This window comes from Caenorhabditis remanei, chromosome III (genome assembly GCF_010183535.1).
Source record: "Caenorhabditis remanei strain PX506 chromosome III, whole genome shotgun sequence".
NCBI classification, from domain to species: Eukaryota; Metazoa; Nematoda; class Chromadorea; order Rhabditida; family Rhabditidae; genus Caenorhabditis; species Caenorhabditis remanei.
In genome coordinates, this window is record NC_071330.1 from 11,828,104 (window position 1) to 11,843,326 (window position 15,223).

Consider the following 15,223-nt stretch of genomic DNA (forward strand, 5'->3'; position numbering starts at 1 on the left):
TTATATTGAAAAATAGGTAAATCAGATAGATATTTCCAATACTTATTCTGGTTTTCCAACGTTTTCCAGTGCAAAAACAACCTGAAATTGATAGCAGTTGTTTTTCGTTCTGAAAATAAGTTGTCTGTCCATCTGAAGGTCTCGATGTCTGAATGTGAAATTACTTTATTGCCACTTAAAAAAAATTAATAAGACTCTTGGAACAACAATTCCTTCAATCTGTCAATACGGCTTGGTGTGTAGGTCTTTCTCCATTTGTAGGTCACTGGTGCGAAGCTGAAATCAGGGAAATCATTATGTGTGTCAGATTGTCTGGCCGAAGATCGTCTGTACTCACTTCCACTTATCCGGTTGTCCGTAATGTGGAACCTTTTCTCTCAATGGGGTGGTTCTCCAATCAAAAATTGGGACATCCTTGTTGACTCCGCCTGGTGGCCCAGAGACGGCGGTAAATTGGAGAGTGTTGATAAGACGGGAGTTGGTGACTTTGACGTCGATGGCTCCGTGATCACGGAATCCAAGAGACTGGAATGGAAACAGGGGAAATTTATTATCTGATATTTATACTTACCTTGAATGGATAAGTACCGTTGATTGGATTCAAATCGGATCTGCATGCAATAGCATTTTCAGCAGAATACGGTGGATTACAGTCACACTTTGACAATGGATCCTTTGTGTAATTATTAGATCTCATCAATGAAATCATCGAGTCCATGTCCTTGACATTCACATGATCTCTCGCGAAGATGAGTGCTCGAGGGGTCTTGTCGTAGCTGTACCAGTCACCGTACTTCTCAACCATTTTGTCAGTTTCAGAGAATCGAATAATTTGTTTGTAGTATGGTTGATTGTATCCCGGCCAGTAAGAAGTACGGAAGAGATGGGCGGTCTTGTCAGAGTGAACGATGTGACCTCTGGAAAAGGAGGAAATTGGGATTCTGGACATCCGGATAGATAGCCACACAGACAGAAAAAACTCACGGCATCTGCTCGACGACATGAATGATTCCAGTCTCTGGCTGAACCTCTTTTCCTCTATGAAATTGCTTGTAATCGACCACAACCCATTCATTATTGTATGTTCCACTGTTATGTCTTCCGAATGCTTCAGCCCATTGCAATCCAGATGATGCAGTTCTGTGAGCAATTTCAGCACGAATCCAAGTGAGGACGGTGTTTGGAGTAATGAGGTCGAGAGATTTCTCGTTATAGTTTCCGATGGTCGTTTCGAGAATTGCCAGTTTCGCAGAGGTGAGAATGAAGTCGTCGGTGGAGGTGATGGAGGCTGAAATATTGGAGTGAACGATGGGAAAACGGAAACTGAGGGATGAGAAAGAGGGCTTAATAAAGAGACGAAATCATCTATATGCTTGAACTGTTCTACATATTCCTCCTCACGAACAACTGTTCAAGAGCTTTGGAGATATTGAATACCGTTGAAAGCAAAATGTAAGCTAGCGACATTCAATGATCCATAACTATTTTGTACTAAACGGTATCAAACAATTTTCAACTGCAAAAATGTGGAGACTAAAATTTGCAACAACTTTGCTGTTAACATCTTTTTGATACAATCCCTCTCTCTTGTGATATATCCCCGTACCTGGATAACTCGAAAACGAGTAAACCTGTCCTGGATCTCCAGTCTTGAATGAATATTTCTTGTTGATTCTCAACATGGCACCGTAAGATGTCCAGGTGACATGAGAGAACAAAATATCTTCGTTTTTGGGAAGAAGCTGAATTGGGATAAGTAGATTATGTTCCAGTAAAGCGAACTAATTACCTTGACAAGAGCGGAGCAATGTCCTGGTCCTGAGAAGACTTTCTTCGGATTTTCTGGCTTTTTGAACTTCATGGCGAGGTCTTCCAGGTCTCCAGCAAGTTGGATCATGCTGGAAATCAAAAGTTTCCGTCTCAATTATCATTCTCATTCAACTCACAAAATTGGGTGAACTGCAATCTCCCGATAATTGATTTGAGCTCCCAGAGTATTCTCATATCCGTGAATCAACCCGAATAATTGATTGACTGTTAGATTCACTTGCTGCCAATACTCATCTTCCGGATGTTCTTTGATCTCCGTCTCCATCCATTTCAAGTTATCCTCGATGAACTCGGCGAGCTCATCGCAGAAATGTTTGGCACCGTCACAGTAACCAGTTACGGTATTCATGATGTGCATGTCGATCAAATCGCGAGTTGCACGACCTGGAAGGATTTTTAAACATTGATTTCCTATATTCCTAAGTATAAGGAATCTGTTTTAATTCAGTTTTTGTAAAAGTGCTAAAACCAAGACAACGCTGGTTTTATCTGGTTTCTGCTCGTATTCACTCAATTTTCCTGCTGTACGGATGATTTTCGTTTTTTGTTTATCGATAAAGACTAGTGTATTTCTCTAAACATTAATTTTCTGCGTTTTCCTCTCTTCTTTCTTTTCACAAACTTTCAGAATTCGTATTTTTGCCAAAAGAAGTTCACAACGACACTCCGTTATTCCGCTAGTGCGTGTTGTTTATCGTAAATCCACACACACTTATTTCACTGTTTTTCTGACAACAAAGAAGGAATTGAGTCGAAAAGTAGATTTTCAATAGATTTTTGTGATTTGTGGTTTGGTTTTTGGTATTTTTCGAGTTGAAATTACTATAATTTATCAGTTTCCGGTAAAAAATTGACCAGGAAAAGGGTTTTCGAGTAGAAAGTGTGACTCATCGCTTTGTTTTGAAATCCGCTGTAAAACTAATTTACTTTGTTCCTCAAACAGTTTCATAGACTTTCACTGGTTCAAGATCTTTGGATATACTTCAATTCACCTCATTTGAGCCTCTTTTCCTACACCTCGTTGCTAATTTCTCTTCGTTTTTCTCACCTTCAGCAAATCCAGTGGCATATCCTTGCAAGTAGTGTGGAATCTTTGGGCTGATCACGTCAACTTCAAGGAAAGCCCATCTGAAATAAATTCATTAAATAAAGTGAGAGAGCTTTCAATTTTATCCAAAACTGAACAACTTCTGTCAAAAATAAAAATTTCTTCATAAAAACGTCTCAAGCCAATTTCACTGCTCAACATTTTCCATTTTCTTTACAAAAGTTTTGCGAAGTTATTCAAAACATACTATTCTCCCTGTTTTCCCTATAGTTTTATCGATTTTCCGTGTTTAGCAAACAAAATTTGTCTCGTTCTGGTGAATCATTATGTGCTTACCCCGTTTGGTTGACTTCATCGTGGAAATAAGCCGTCGCAAGACGTTTTCCACAAACATCGTCGTCTCCTATACGTCCTTCTTTAAATGAGTGTAGACCACCGTCTTTATGTTCGCAGACGGTATACTGGAAATAAGATTTATAATATTTTCTAGAGAAAATTATATTTTTTGATATAATTTATTTTTCAATCTTGAATATCTTCTCACCTTTCTCTCAAATCCTGCTTCCGCTCCGATAGCCAAAGCGGCCACCAGAATCGTCAAAACCAACTTCATGATTTTCAGCGCCCCGAGATGCTAGCCAACGCGAATTCGCTGTTTCGACTAGGTGCCGATCCAACGTTTGAGCGACGATTCACGGGTCCCTTGCAATTGCAGCAGGTACTGAATAGATGGAGAAAAAGACAGTTGTTATCAATTTGAGATAACGGGAGAGAAAGAGATAAGAGAATAGCACCATTGGCCATTTGACCCCAGACGGGGGTTGAAAAGGTGTCAGGTGGTCATTTTGGTAGCAAGAATTTATGTTTTCTTGATGAAAATAGCTCCAAACACCGATTTTTTGAGTCAAAACATCAAAAGGCGCACGCAACGCAGTTCATAACTAAGAAGACTGAAAAGAGATTAGAAAGTACTGAAAGTTCCGAAAATCCGTCTCCATTATCCGAATTGTCATCAAAACGACAAAAAGATAGAGGGTTTGACCTCAGACACCTCTCTGTCAGGTGCTTTTTCACTTTTTCATCCTTCTGGATCGCTCCGAAGAGAACATAATCAATCTTTCTCTAGGGTCGGATGACCCAATCAATTGGAATGCTTGTTTTCTTTTTTCTGTTAGCCAGAAAATCAAAGAAAAGAGATAAATATTTTGATGGATCTGGTCTTCTGAGCATCTGCGAAGTGCTCAAAGGGCACTGATCACAATGTAGTTTGATGGAGATTTCGTAGAAGAGTTAAATTTGTGAATTTCAGTTTATTTCACACAAAACAATAAATCCGACTTGTAAATGTTAACATGATTCTCAATAATTTTTTTCCAGGATTTCCAATGGCGTGCTGGATGGGGTGTTTTGAAGGCGAATATGTTATTTGTATACAATAAATCAGAAGAAGAGACGTCATCAACCCCTCCATTCCTTCTTCTTATCATTGAAGACTGTTTTATTGAGCTGTGTGATGAGAATAAGATTGGAAAGGATTTTACGTTTGAAATTAAATTTAAATCGTGAGTTTTCTATGAATACTAACATCCCTTTCTAAGATGCATCACAAGGGTAGTATTTGGAGACGCGGCTTTCAAACTATCTATAAATTTGGATATAGGTATTTTCGGCTCCGGGACGTTTCGACACCAGACATTTCGACACCGCGACAACTCGACACCGCGACATTTCGACACCAGACATCTCGACACCAGACGTTTCGACACGAGACATTTCGACACCAGACATTTCGACACCATTGAAAATCGAGTAAAATTTGACTCAAAAAGGAGATGGTTTTAGGGTTTGAAGGGTCCGGGGTTCGACCCCGGGTGCTTGAAAAAATGTTTTATTTTTATTTTTGGGTTTTTGGTACCAATCTGACAACCAGGGTTCGACCCCCACGGGTATCAATGTTTTTTGTTTTTTTATTTTTAACATTTTGGTACTACATGGTCTTGAAAAACCATTCCCTATTTTGTATGTTTGAGAAAAGTTTCTCCGTATTCCGGGAGTGGTTTTCTCGAACATTCGAATTATCATCATTTGAGTTGATGCACGCACAAGTCGTTTGATCAAGAGTTATTCCCATCTTCCTCGCAATTATACTTCTATCTAGCTTACATGAAGAAAAATGTCAGAAATCAAAGTCAAAATAACTTTGCCAGCATCAAGAGGTGAACCCCGGACGTCAGATTAGTACCAAAATGTTAAGAATAAAAAAAACAAAAAACATTGATACCCGTGGGGGTCGAACCCTGGTTGTCAGATTGGTACCAAAAACCCAAAAATAAAAATAAAACATTTTTTCAAGCACCCGGGTCGAACCCCGGATCCTTCAAACCCTAAAATCATCTCCTTTTTGAGACAAATTTTACTCGATTTTCAATGGTGTCGAAATGTCTGGTGTCGAAATGTCTGGTGTCGAAACGTCTGGTGTCGAGATGTCTGGTGTCGAAATGTCGCGGTGTCGAGTTGTCGCGGTGTCGAAATGTCTGGTGTCGAAACGTCCCGGAGCCGTATTTTCGACTACGGGGATTCCGTTTCTGCAGTCACAACCGGCTAAATGTCTCAGCGAGCCGAGTTATGAGCTCTCACTCTTTTCATATGGTAAAGCTTTTTCTCATGGAATTCCAATATATGCGGCCGATTTGGAATTTCATGTGAAAAAGCCATTTGATTTTGTGAGCTCATATCTCGGCTCGCAGAGACATTGAACAGATTTTGACTACAGAAATGGACTCCCTGTAACCGAAAGTACCTATAACCAAATTTATAGCAAGTATAAAAGCCGCGTCTCCGAAGACTTCCGTTGTTGTTAAATACCTTATTTTTCCGTCCCCAATCAAAGTTGTTGTTTTCAGAACCGCCCGTAGCTTCATATTCGCCGCCGACAACTTCAAATCGCTCGGACAATGGGTGTCACTACTAACAATAACTCCAATCGATTATATTCAATTATCAAAACAAAGTTTCATTGAACAAATCGAACAGACGCAGAAAAAGGCGATCGAGAACAAAAAATGAATCAGTTTTACTCACTTTTCTGTTAGTTTTCTTTTATTTCTGTTAGATTTTCCTTGTTGTTGAGCTTTCGGTGATTTTTGTGCTTCAATTTGATTAATTGCTCCCTCAAAACATGTAATATTTTCCCCATGTAATCTTGTCACATATTGTCATCAATTTTGATTGAATAACGGGTATTTTTTGATTTAAAAACTAACTTTTTCATGTATATTTATACATTTTTTAATGATTTTTCGAAAATTTCTTTGTCGTGATTTTTGGGTTTATGACTCCCTTCAATTTTTGGTGTAATAACTTCTCCCGATTTTCAGAGTTAATCATTTCGAAGTTTCAGGTTTAAAAATGCCAGCGTACCACTCGAAATTCGACACTGAAATCCGAGTGTTGCCACTGGGTAACACAAATATGGGCAAGTTGCCGATTCGGACCAATTTTAAGGGACCGGCACCGCGTAAGTGTGAAGAAGATGTGAAATATCGAATGAAATGAAGTTTACGTTTCTGTCCGCATTTCAACATATTTCAGCTGAAAAAACCTCTGAAATATCACTGTTTAGCGGATTTTTATCTGCTAGAACCCGTAGAATTTGCCAATTGTCTATAAGCAGTAATTACGATACCACAGCTTTGAAAAATTAAATGTTTGTTGAAAAATTTCAACCGAAAACTTTGAATTTTACGATTTTCCTTTCCAGAAACCACACAAGAGGACATCATCGACGAAGCGCTCAACTACTTCAAGCCGAACATCTTTTTCCGTGAATTTGAGGTAATTTTGCGCAGGGATAGTTCTCTTCTAACACAAACACTGATTTTCGTCTGAGAAATGCAAAAAAAAATTATGCTTTAAAAAAAACGGTCTCTGTCTTCATTTCCCGCTCAAAAATGGGTTTTTTTCTTAAAATTATTCGCACACCACATAATAATCTTTCAGATAAAAGGCCCAGCCGACCGTACGCTCATCTATCTCATTTTCTACATCACCGAATGCCTCCGTAAACTTCAAAAAAGTCCCAACAAGATTGCCGGTCAAAAAGATCTCAATGCTCTCGCCCTCTCTCATCTTCTTCCAATTCCTGGAGAGAACGGATTCCCACTGAATAGTATGTACAAAGCACCACAATCGAAGCCAGATGAAGACGAAATGCGTGCGTATCTTCAACAAATTCGTCAAGAACTCGGTGTTCGTCTGTGTGAATTGGCATTCCCGGATCCACATGACCGCCCGTCGAAGTGGTGGCTCTGCTTCTCGAGAAGACGTTTCATGGATAAGGGACTCGTTGGACAGGGTGTCAATCTTTAATTTATGCGATAATTTTGTGAAATATTCAGCTAAAAAATTGCTTGGAAATCTCATTAAAATCCAGTTTCCCTCCTCATTTTTTTGCTGAAATTCTTCTATCTATCCGCATGTGATTCTGTCACTTGTTCTCTATTTCTCCATTCAGAAAATTTTCACCTCATCATTTTCTCTAAAAATATTCTCTCGCTTTCTCAAAAAATTCATCATTCAATCAATTCAAAACATGTATTTACACTATTTATGTTGTGCTTTAATTGTAAAATTTATCAACTCTATGAATGCAATTGTATTGAAAGAAACCCTAGATTACCGACGATAATTATTCTGTTTCGACCCAATCACGGATAACAAAAAGGCGACAGTGTCATGAACGACTTCTGGAGATGTGATCTGACATCGTGCCAAATGAGTTCGCACTTCTTCGGGAAGATGATTGACGGGAAGTGTCTGGAAGAAGGGATGTGTGGGCGAATGGGCATACAAACTGACTTACCGCCAATCTCTCTAGATCTTGTGGGGTAAATGAGCCCATAGATTTACTCAATGCTGCATCTGGAGCAGTTGCAGAGAGGGCAGTGGTTAAGGACGCTTTGGCAGAGGTGAGAACAGCCAAGTCGACAGGATTTAGTTGCTGAAAAACGTATCTTGATAAGAAAAATTCATTAAATTTGGGCAAAATGTCGATTTGCCATGCCACTTTGAAACTCCATAACTCTGCAGCCAAGCACGATATAAACAAGATGTTTAATTTGATCATGTAGCCCTTGAAATTTACTATATTTTTGTAGTTGATCACTTTTTGATAGCGCTCATGCTTGGCGAGATATAATGCTGTTTAGCTGGAAGGTGTCTATAATTACCTCTCATTTCTTTGACTGATTATAACTCCACAACCAATTTAGCTATCAAAAAACTTTCAACTACGAAAATATAGTAAATTTCAAAAGCTACTTTTTTGTAGTTGATCACTTTTTGATAATACTTCTGGTTAGCGAGATATGAAGCTCTAAAGCAGAGTGAAGTCGAACTTCAGTTCAAAATCGACGGGAGAGAAGAAGCGGAGCGAGATGTCTGCGTCTCTCACAGTCGACAGTGAGCCGGCGAACTCTCTCGCCACTCTCTTCCCCCGTGAGAATAGGGATAAAACCACGGGAAAAGTGAAATTTCGTCCATTTTGAACCGAATTGGAATCGGAAAAAAGAAAATTCTATTAGAATACAAGATTCTCTATAAGAAAATTTTAAAATTTTAACAAAAATATCTAGTTTGAGTCAAATTATGGTTCATCAAACTTTTCCCGCAAATCGGAGCTTCCCTTACTGTCACGCTTCTTTGATGCTTTATAACTCTCCTAACAATCTAGATATCACGAAACTTTCAGGTAAAAAGATATTGGAAATTTCAAGAGCTACTTTTCAACAGTAGATCATTTTTTATAAGCTCTTCTAGTTTTCGAGATATCCCCGCTTAAAACCAAAACTCACATGAAATTTATAAACAAAAAACGCTTGCTCAGCGAGTGTATCATTCAAATTCTCCATCATATTCAGTTGATCTTTCTCCGTACTTGTCAGTTGATGTCTCACTTGATCAATTATCTCAATTGATCTATCGTATTGATGGAACAAATCTCCCACTTCTTTCTGCTGGTGCTCATCGCAGAAATAGGCGGTCCTCTCACAAACATATGCTCTCAATCTATCTATTCTCATCGAGTCGATAAATCTATTAATTTTTGAAGATATTGTTGGATCAAATGAGGCCGCCAAACGGATTCTGGAGAGACATGAACCGGCAGATGGAGATAATGGAAGGGAGGGTTCAGATGGGTAGCCATACTGGTGGGGATCCTGGAAATAGAGAATTTACGGGGGTCGAGTGTAGACTTACGAGATTACATGATATCCATGATCCGGACCTGGCGATGGCGGTCCCGTTGGGTAACCTAAATCCTGATGATGCTGGTACCCATTCGCCATGTCATCGTGAATATTCTGAAGCTCCTGACCCACTTCGTGATGATAGCTTCCATGGTAACCAGGTGCAGAATGGTCTTGATGATGGGAGGCTTGATAGTTACAGTAGGCCAAGTGCAGATGGAGAAAAAAGTAGAAAAGAAGGGGATGGAGCATTTTCAGACAACGTTAAGGGAGATTTCAGAACGCGTGGTGTCACAACAAAACCTTCTCACGGCTAAGCCCTACTACCAGATACCTCCATCACTCTACGGGAAAAATAGGAAAAAAAGAGGGAAAATCCGGATACTCTCTTATCCCGACGTCAAAAATATATGGATTCCGAATCGAAAGTGATTGACGATGCATGACGGTCTCTTCTTCTCTCGGTGGCAACTACTATGGGTGACAAACAAAAAATGGGGGACTTGACACGTAATTTTATGTTTTTTCATTTGGAGAATACATAAAAATAGTGGGTTACAAATTGATGAATGGGGTGTGTTGGAACGGAGAAAAGGGAAAGTTTTGATTTTTGGTTAGCTCGTAAATCTACACGAAGCCGCGTAAATCGACACAGCCTGAATAAACATTTTTTCATATTTTTACGTGAAATTCCGCCAGAAAACTTTTTTAAAAAACCGCATAGATCAATCAAAGGGTCGTCCCATCTCATTTCCATTTATATTTATCTGTTTTTGGTTTCGCTGTTTCTGAAAACAAGCCGAGTTGACTGTGTGAACAGTATGTGCTTTTGCCGAAGGAAAACTAGTCAAAGAGTGAGTGGGTTTATCTAAACAAAGGGATGATGGACCAAGAAGTGATCAACAAAGAAAATGTAGAGAATTTGTTGGGCTATATTTTAGTAGTTTATAACTTTTTGGTAGCGGTATTGGTTGCGGAGATATGACGCTTTGAAGTTGGAAATGCCTTACAAAGGGCGTAATTACTTTAATGCATCAGAACTCCCGAACCATAAAGGCTACCAGACAGCTGTCAATTACAGAAATACAGCTCTTTAAATTTTTTAAAATTTAAAAGTTAGTTGTTTCTTTCTATCTCCCCTGATATTCCAGGAAGAAGCCATTGATTCCAGTCGTCGCGGTGACAACAGTCGAAAGCAATGTCGCGACCAACCGTTGGCTGCTCCACAAAATCAAATGGGTCAACAACAATTACAACAACAGAACCAGCAACAATCCGCCCGTCACGCGAATCATAACAATAATAATAATCAGGAGAAACGAGGAGAGAAGAAAGGAAAGAAGGAGAAAACTGTTCCGAGAGGAAAGGGTTTGACGAAGAAGAGAGGCAGAAGTGAGTTGGGATAAGAGGGGGGCGTTGAGGTTATGGAGTCAGTTTGATGATATGGCACGTGACCTATATTATTAGAAAGCTGAGAATCCGCTGATTCTAAATATTTATTCAATTTTTGTCCTCAAGGTTGATATTCAAGAAAAATGAGGTCAAAGTTTGGACCACTGACGTTCGTAAGGGAATGACATGCCAGTATTCCAAACTTTGACCTCGTTTTTCTTGAATACCAGGATTCGAAGGCAAACATTTAATATAAATTTTTTTTGGAATCAGCGTATTCTCAAATTTCCAATGATATAGGTCACGTCCCATAACTCCAAACTGACATCACGACCTTCCCTAGTGAGAGCAGTGTAGCTGGAGAGCAGTGAGCAAGCTAGTCAATTCAAAAAATATATAAAGAAGTTTAGTTTTGTTTGCAGGAACACGTGAGGACGACACTATTTCGAATGTAAGTTCCTCCATTTTCTTTTTGGAATCTACTCTCTCACTTCGAATGTTCCAGATCCCCGACGAGATGCCCGATCTGGAGATCACCCGTGAGCACGCCGAGCCATTCTACACGGATGAGCAATTGATGTAGAGAAGAAATAATCGTTATTTTAGATCTACTGATTTACTTGCCTGGGAATATTAATGAAGCGATTTATTTTATGTCTGAATGTCCACAAATTATTTATTCACAAAAAAGAGGAATTGATGGTTGTTATTCTGGTCTCGGACCACAAACATCCTCCGCGTCGATCACTTCTCGATGGTATTTGCCACATTTGCTGCATTTGTAGGTGTAGATTTCTGAAACAAGAAACAATTAATAGTAGTTAGGACTACAGCATAAAATCAAAACATTTCTGAAACCCAAATATGAACCAATAACTTAATGGGCCAACCGTTCTCTTCAGATTCCGCTGGCAGGTAGACCATATCCTGACCACAACATTTTGTAGAATGGGAACCCATCTTGAATTCAACGAATAATAACAGAGAAATGTGTTATGCCTTCAGCTAGACTGCCTCTCTTTTATAGGAACAATATTTGCGGAAGTTCTTCGAAAATTTTGAAATTCTTCTTCAAATTTTCTTTCGGGTTGACTGACAGATGTGCAAAAATGCACATGACAGACTACCATCGTGGTCAAAGAATGGAAATTGCGGTTGACAACAAGACAAAAATTGCTTCCCGATCGTTGTAGTTTATGACAGTGAGCAATACGAAAATGTCAAATTGCTAAGATTGTGAAATTTCCGGTTGCGTCGCCAAAGTGACAAATTTTATATTATCACCTGTGTGTTTTGAGACTTTGAATTACAGTATCTACACACTCCATAAAAATTAGCAATTTGAGATAATTAGTGAGGTCGTGGTACACACAAAGTTGACCGTTTGCAACTGAAAACTGCAAGTGGGGCATTCATTATGATCATTACTGTATTTCAGTTCAGAGGTAAAACCAATATTTTCTGAGAAAAGTTTTTTATTCAGAGAGTAATACGGTTGAAATGATGAATAATATCAATATTGTAATAAAAATTATTCATAATAATGGAAGTTTGATATTCATTGAGTCGATGATGAAGCACGGCTGAACCAAAGAAGATGATGTCATTTCAGAAGAGCTGAAAAAAAACCATTTAAAATCATCAAAAATTTATGAATCATCCTTACATCTTTAGTGTTGACAACATCTCGTTTGTAGCTTCCGCACTTGCTGCATTTGTACGTGTAGACTTCTGGAATAAAAGATTGTTAGGTCTCACCCCGAAAACTGTATAAAATTTGACTTTCAGGATCTAGATCACATCGAAATCAGCATAAAACTACGCCTGAATGTTATCGAATCTGGATGAAAAAAATAATAAAAAAGAAAGATTTCTCCTAAATATTTTAAAAACAGATTTCAGACTAATTATTTTGACCAATTTTGTAATTGATCTTGTAAAAAAAGCAACAAAAAAACTCACTAATATAAGAATCGGTGCTGGATTCCTCTGGAACGTATTTCATTGTCTCTCCACAACACTTCTCAGGCATTTTGACAGTAGTTTGAAAATAGGAGTTAGAAATGAATAACCTAGAAGATCCCCTTTTATACAGAGACTTACACTGAGCAATTGCTATGGCATGGTAAAGATTCAAGGGATGGTGTTCGTTGTCTTGCTCATGTTAAATACATTCAGACATGTGTCAGAGCGTTGAATGACATGATACACAGACAGAAATAGATTTGAAGAAAGAGAAGAAAAAGAAGAAAAAATAAAGGTTTCAAATGAAAGGGGGATCTAACTATTGGTATATAGGAAAACATTTTCTTGGGTTTTCGAAAGTCGAATGAAAAATCACAAACCGTAATTTGACATCAGTGGTTATAAAACTGAATTAACATTTGTAAACGACTGTAACTAAAATCAGTTTAAATTTTCCATAAACTTTTTTGAAGGAAATCTACACAAAGTCTTCGAGAATCAACATCTCTTCGAAACAATACAGGTTAATCAGACTCCGTTACGTTTTGAAACCAGATATTTGGAAACCGTGTCATTTCGAAACCAGACGCTTCGAAACCATGACATTTCGACACTAACCGTGGAAAATATGTATACTGACAGAGAGTTATTTCGCGATCTAATAAAAGTTAGAAGGAAATTGCACAATTTTTCATTTTGTAAGGTATTCGGTCAATACCTTAGGCCTGCTAGCTGTCTTAACCAATCCCCCTTCCAACCCTCTATCTCTAACCATTACAATCTTACACTTTCCAGGTCGAAACTGCTCGCATTCGCTCACAGTCTCCCCCACACATCATCCTAGGCCTGCCATTGTCATCACCAACACCGACACCACAACGACACTCCGCTGTTCCTGTCTTTCCCGCTCATCACCGGAGGCGCCACTAATTCTCACCCATTAACTCCGCCCATTTCTCACCCTATATAAGCCATCGTTTCTCGTTATCTAGGCAGTCTTACGGGGTCCCTGCCCGAGACCAACTTCTCTCATGTTTTCCGCCTTTAACCATTTAATTGTAAACGTTAAGTCTCTTTAATAAACTAGTAGTTCAGTACAAAAGTCTTGCGTTGTTACTGGTAGCAGCGACCTAGGTTTTTCTTTTCTTTAGACTAACTTATAAAGACCCACCCACGCTTCCCACTCGTACTTTCTACTCTTTCTGTTTATTAGCTTTGGCTCGGGACCATACCCCGTTCTCTTTTCGTTTACACCCTCCCACCCACCCCTTTCTGTAGACAGCGCGCGTCTTCTTTTAGGTTCTTGTCTGGTGTAGGTTTAGGTTAGGTGTCTTGAATTCTCGATGGGAGAATTTGGCGTAAGATGCGCGTCCGTTTCTATTAGTCTCGTTTAGATCTTGTCACGCTTCTTTTCGTTTCTTAATATTTCGGTCAGCGTATTCGAAGGTAGTAATACCGACGTTCTGCCGATAAAATTATCGATTTTATCCATATACCCGGCTTCGGCCAATCGCTCCTTTTCCGGCAGCACATGGGCTGCTGGAATTAATTCGTTTCCTCTTTTGCAGGTAATTCTTAGTTCGGTTCATCAATCGGAGCGTTCAACAATGTCCCGTCGTGGACATGGTGATACCCGCCCTCCATGGGCAGTTACGGCGTCGGCTGGTAGAGTCACGGACAATTCGACAGTCACTCCGCAGCACATTTCGGCTGTCAAGAGAGCAGTGGCATCTGATCTCACCTGGATCAAGGAGCATCTGGAGGACTCTATCGCCGAGAAAATGAGGAATCTTGAAGGAGCAATCAACATGACGCAACAACAAGTCAAGGAGGCAGAGGGCAAAGCAGTTGCCATGGAGGAGAAGCTGGAGGATGTGCTCACCCAGTTTGGGATTCTGTCCGAGAGCTTCAAGAAGCTTCAGGAGACTGCGGTTTGCGAAGGCGTTAAACCCGACGCAGCGGTTCTCCTAGGAAACTTCGTTCCTCACCCGATGTCCTTTTCTAACGTGCCTTCGGCAAATGGTTCCGCATCGAACCTGGCTTTCAATGCTAATGAGGAGCTGCCGAGAGCGTCAACACCAATGTCAATCAATGGGATCAGCGGCAACCACGATATGCAAGTGGAGATGCCAAATGTGTACTATGACGGAGACAAGGAAATAGACATTTCCGCTATTGCGGAGGAAGTCGTGACAATGGCTGGGAATCCAGCACAGCAGGAATCTGGTCTGCAACCGGTGCAGAATGAACTGGGATCAGATGTGAACACAATGCAGTTAGCATTGGTTGGACAGGCGCAAGAAGCGTCAGTGGTCAGCGAAAGCGACGGGACTCCAGTAGTCGGTGAGGAGGGGTGTTCCCTTGATAATCACGATAAGATGCAGTCGTCAACAGTTGGGTCGGCGACGGTTCAGACGGAACCTGTGCTTGCTTCAAGGCTGAGCAAAAGTGCCAAGAAGAAGCTGAAGAAACAAAAGAAGAGAGATGCGAAGATGATCGCACTGGACGGTTCTACACCGATTGGATCGGATGAGAGTCGTGAGAGCACTCTGGAAAACGAGTCCTCGTTGAATATCGCTTCTGCACCGATTGGAGCTGATCAGGAACATGGTCCTGAGGGGTCTTCTGGAGTTGGAGACGCAAAGGTAAGCCCTGTTTTCACTGACACGGTATGCGAAGGTCGCAAGACCAACGTGGTGTCTAGTGATAACGTTAAGGGAGATGACAAAAACATTTTAAC

The 15,223-nt window shown here is 39.9% G+C and overlaps 7 protein-coding genes across 7 annotated transcripts; 3 read left to right on the plus strand and 4 right to left on the minus strand.

Moving 5' to 3' along the window:
- Window positions 1-185: 185 nt before the first annotated feature.
- GCK72_010882 (uncharacterized protein) lies at window positions 186-3,491 on the minus strand (the record flags this gene model as incomplete). The annotated part of the gene is made up of 10 exons (XM_053728082.1): window positions 186-276; window positions 338-525; window positions 572-917; window positions 985-1,288; window positions 1,607-1,742; window positions 1,790-1,898; window positions 1,947-2,214; window positions 2,879-2,958; window positions 3,215-3,339; window positions 3,423-3,491. The coding sequence occupies 10 exons, from the start codon at window positions 3,489-3,491 to the stop codon at window positions 186-188; spliced, it is 1,716 nt and encodes a 571-aa protein (XP_053587659.1).
- Window positions 2,072-5,944, plus strand: GCK72_010883 (uncharacterized protein; the record flags this gene model as incomplete). The annotated part of the gene is made up of 4 exons (XM_003111822.2): window positions 2,072-2,158; window positions 3,501-3,596; window positions 4,256-4,440; window positions 5,782-5,944. The coding sequence occupies 4 exons, from the start codon at window positions 2,072-2,074 to the stop codon at window positions 5,942-5,944; spliced, it is 531 nt and encodes a 176-aa protein (XP_003111870.2).
- A 342-nt stretch (window positions 5,945-6,286) lies between these two features.
- On the plus strand, window positions 6,287-7,246 carry GCK72_010884 (uncharacterized protein; the record flags this gene model as incomplete). Its single annotated transcript, XM_003111669.2, has 3 exons — window positions 6,287-6,395; window positions 6,639-6,712; window positions 6,878-7,246. The coding sequence occupies 3 exons, from the start codon at window positions 6,287-6,289 to the stop codon at window positions 7,244-7,246; spliced, it is 552 nt and encodes a 183-aa protein (XP_003111717.2).
- Window positions 7,247-7,552: 306 nt separating this feature from the next.
- On the minus strand, window positions 7,553-9,378 carry GCK72_010885 (uncharacterized protein; the record flags this gene model as incomplete). The annotated part of the gene is made up of 4 exons (XM_053728083.1): window positions 7,553-7,693; window positions 7,740-7,877; window positions 8,731-9,096; window positions 9,145-9,378. The coding sequence occupies 4 exons, from the start codon at window positions 9,376-9,378 to the stop codon at window positions 7,553-7,555; spliced, it is 879 nt and encodes a 292-aa protein (XP_053587660.1).
- GCK72_010886 (uncharacterized protein) lies at window positions 9,171-11,101 on the plus strand (the record flags this gene model as incomplete). The annotated part of the gene is made up of 4 exons (XM_053728084.1): window positions 9,171-9,287; window positions 10,278-10,518; window positions 10,941-10,969; window positions 11,024-11,101. The coding sequence occupies 4 exons, from the start codon at window positions 9,171-9,173 to the stop codon at window positions 11,099-11,101; spliced, it is 465 nt and encodes a 154-aa protein (XP_053587661.1).
- A 123-nt stretch (window positions 11,102-11,224) lies between these two features.
- On the minus strand, window positions 11,225-12,550 carry GCK72_010887 (uncharacterized protein; the record flags this gene model as incomplete). Its single annotated transcript, XM_053728085.1, has 4 exons — window positions 11,225-11,313; window positions 11,409-11,478; window positions 12,185-12,249; window positions 12,481-12,550. The coding sequence occupies 4 exons, from the start codon at window positions 12,548-12,550 to the stop codon at window positions 11,225-11,227; spliced, it is 294 nt and encodes a 97-aa protein (XP_053587662.1).
- Window positions 12,551-14,071: 1,521 nt separating this feature from the next.
- Window positions 14,072-14,338, minus strand: GCK72_010888 (uncharacterized protein; the record flags this gene model as incomplete). Its single annotated transcript, XM_053728086.1, has 1 exon — window positions 14,072-14,338. One exon carries the CDS (start codon window positions 14,336-14,338, stop codon window positions 14,072-14,074), a length of 267 nt encoding a protein of 88 aa, XP_053587663.1.
- Between the last annotated feature and the right edge of the window lie 885 nt (window positions 14,339-15,223).